This window comes from Rhagoletis zephyria, unplaced genomic scaffold, assembly GCF_001687245.7.
Source record: "Rhagoletis zephyria isolate East Lansing unplaced genomic scaffold, Rhagoletis_zephyria_1.1 Rzeph_scaffold_00608, whole genome shotgun sequence".
NCBI classification, from domain to species: Eukaryota; Metazoa; Arthropoda; class Insecta; order Diptera; family Tephritidae; genus Rhagoletis; species Rhagoletis zephyria.
This window is the reverse complement of record NW_016157692.1, coordinates 187,201-190,729: the sequence shown is the minus strand read 5'-3', so window position 1 is coordinate 190,729 and position 3,529 is coordinate 187,201. Positions and strand designations below refer to the sequence as shown.

At 44.0% G+C, this 3,529-nt stretch overlaps 1 protein-coding gene across 1 annotated transcript; it reads left to right on the top strand.

Moving 5' to 3' along the window:
- Positions 1-484: 484 nt before the first annotated feature.
- Positions 485-2,230, top strand: LOC108360689 (uncharacterized). The gene has a single exon (XM_017613079.1). The coding sequence runs from the start codon at positions 485-487 to the stop codon at positions 2,228-2,230; it is 1,746 nt and encodes a 581-aa protein (XP_017468568.1).
- Positions 2,231-3,529: the final 1,299 nt, after the last annotated feature.

The following is a 3,529-nucleotide window of genomic DNA, read 5'->3' as shown; positions in this document are numbered from 1 at the left end:
CTTATAAAACATTTGGCGCCCAACGTGGGACACTGTGTGAAAGGATTTGTTAAAATTGCATACATATGGCAATAACGAAATATCATTCTAAGTTTTTCGCTTAGGCATCGGACAATAGAGCCCCGCGGAAACATACAAATACAACCGTATAACATAAATCTTCACTTCTGTGTTTCTGCATTTTCTGCATCTCGTCATCCGTCGTCATTGGAAATTCTCCGCTACAGCTATTGAAATTTCTATTGCGCTGAGATCGTTCGGCTCATGTGCTGTTTTGTTGGAGCAGTTGAGCAGTTAGTCGACACCGCTGTAGTTGTACATATTTCGATTTGGACATTTTTTTAGTTTCGGTACCTGATATAACGGATAGCCTCGTAGCTATTCCTAATTCATTGTACAGTTCATAATTCGCTTATTCCCAACACCTACAGTCACGAGTGCAGCAGTACCATAGCTGATAATATTTCGTCGTCGTCAACCAGACATGTCATCGCTAGCGGAGAACAAACGTAAGCGCGCTAATATTAAGCGCAACATTTCGAGAATCAAAGGAGTAGTCGAAATTCCTGCCGACGGAACTGGCACCAGGTTGCCAATTGCAGAGCTTCAATGTCGACTTGGAATTCTGGAGGCATATTTTAAACAAGCGCTGTCCGTTCAGTCCGACATTGAGAATGAAGATCCAGACGACGAAGGCCGAGCTAACTTAGAAGACAGCTATGTGAAGATAAAGCTGTGTACTAAGAATCAATTGGGAGAACATTTTCATAACACAGTGGTTGATGCTCAACCCTCCCCCACTGCATTCGCATCGTCCCGGCTTCCAAGACTGTCGTTGTCTATTTTCGATGGAAATCGCGCGGATTACAAAAACTTTATCACATCTTTCAACCAGATTATAGCACGTCAACATAATATCTCAAACATCGAAAAGTTCAATCACTTGTTGAACTGTTTGAAGGGACCTGCGTTAGAGACAGTGCAGGCCTTCCAAGTTACAAGTGAAAATTATCAAAAGGCTATAGATCGTCTTAACGCACGGTTTGATAATCCCACGTTGACCATTCTTGAAACGATTGCTGCACTTTTCAAACTCCAGCCTGTTAATAAACCAGATGGTCATCAATTACGTAGCCTACTCGACAAGGCAACCGCAATGTACAGCTCACTGTCATCGCAAGGCTCCGGATCAACTATCGCACAGGCTATGTTGATTTATATTGTTATGGAGAAGTGTGATCAACAAACACGCAATAAATGGAACGAAGCACTGAATTTGAATTCATTGCCCACCTGGGAACAATGCTCGCAAGTACTCGAACGGCACTGCCAGTTCCTGCAATCTAGTGTAACTACGATGCACTTGAAGTCGGAACCTGCAAGGTTACTATCTAACGCCAACCAAGGTCAACGCTTACAATCAACGTTTGCCATTTCTAAGGCGCACTGCGCTTTATGTTCAAATTCGGAACATAAACTTGCAGAGCGCTCACAATTTAAAGGTATGAGTACCAACAACAGATTTGATTTCATTAAAAAATGTGGACTTTGTACTAATTGTTTGGGTACTGGTCATCGAATGTCACAGTGCCCTTCGAAGCATCGATGTCGTAGTTGCAGCCGTTCGCACCATACATTGCTTCACAATGAGAGACCACCGCCGTCCCAACAGCCATCCATATCGAATTCGTCGACAACGTCGTCATCATCGCAACCTGTCGCTGCCATCACGCATTCTCATAGCAATCTGTCGCAAACCAGCAATGCCATTTTAGCAACCGCCATGATTCTCGTGAAAGATTCTTCGGGCACGTACAAGGTAGGCAGAGCATTGCTGGATTCGTGTTCGCAGGTTAATTTCATATCAGAAGAGTTTGCCCAGAAGCTTCGCCTTCGTCGAGACAAGCAACACGTTGAAATTCGCAGTATTGGCAACTCACGCACCAACATCAACTTCTGCGCCACTACTGCTATCAAATCCCGATTAACTACGTTTGAACTCTCGTTGCAATTTTGTATTACGCCACACATTGCGTATCAACCCGATTGTGAAATTGACACTTCGCAGTGGAATTTACCAGCTAATACTCCACTAGCTGACGAATCGTTCAACAAATCACGTGGTGTTGACCTTTTACTTGGTACGGAAACATTTTTCGATCTGCAATCTGTTGGGCAAATAAAGTTAGGGGCAAACCTTCCCACTCTTCAAAAAACATTGCTCGGATAGGTGGTGTCCGGCAGATACCAGAACCATCAAACCGCTCCACGTAATGCATGTATGTTGTCATACAACGTGTCCATCGACACAAACCTGCAAAGCTTGTCGACCATCGACGCTGTTGATACGCCAAGCGATCCTCTTCAGCCTGAGCAGCGATTGTGCGAGGAGGACTACTCAAAAACAACATATCAGCTCCCCAATGGTCGTCTTGTAGTCAGCTTACCATTTAACCAAGCAGCTATTGCCTCGGTAACTCCATAGATATTGCTCGTCGTCGATTCCTTGGGTTGGAACGTAGACTTCTACAGTCGCCTGAGTTACGTTCACAGTATATTGCATTCATGCAGGAGTATGAAGATCTTGGCCATATGAGACGAGTGACAGAACCAAAGGTTAATAGTCCTCACTATTATATTCCCCATCATTGTGTTTTAAAGCCAACTAGCGTGTCAACAAAACTGAGGGTTGTGTTCGATGCTTCATGTCGCACATCATCGCAATCCTCTTTAAATGATCTGCTCTTAGTTGGCCCATCGCTTCAAGATGACTTGTTCATACAGCTGCTTCGATTTCGCCAATTTCGCTTTGCATTGACCGCGGACGTAACTAAAATGTATCGGCAGGTGCTGATACGGCCTAGTGAACGAAGATATCAATATATTCTCTGGAGAACATCACCCGATGACGAATTGCAAACATATGAGTTAAATACAGTCACTTTCGGCAACAGCGTCGGCTCCATACTGGGCAGTTCGTAGTCTGCATTATTTGGCTGATTTATGTAAGGAAGAGCTGCCGCTGGGGCTTCAATAGTCAAATCGTCATTTTATGTGGACGATTTATTGTGTGGAGCTAATTACGTTGATTCGTTTCGTGCAATTAAAGCAGAAGTCACAGAAATACTTCGTCGCAGAATGTTTCCCCTAGCAAAGTGGAGTTCTCACCACCCCGATATTGTTGAAGTTCAAAGCTGTAAGGAATTTGATATTCGTGAAAATGCAGTATCTAGTGCACTAGGTACAACTTGGAACCAAGAATGCGATATATTTCTTTTTACATTCACTCCTAAAGTAAACAGTAACAAGGTAACAAAGAGAAGTATTCTGTCTATTGCATCGTAATGATTTGATCCGCTTGGCCTGCTTTCGCCGCTAATCATCGTTGCAAAGATTATTCTCCAAGAGCTTTGGCTCCTAAAGATCGACTGGGATGAGTCCCTCCCACAAGCGCTTCAGCAAGCATGGTTAAACTGCTCGATATCGCACACTTCTCTTTCCTCACTGACCGTACCCCGCTACTGCCCGC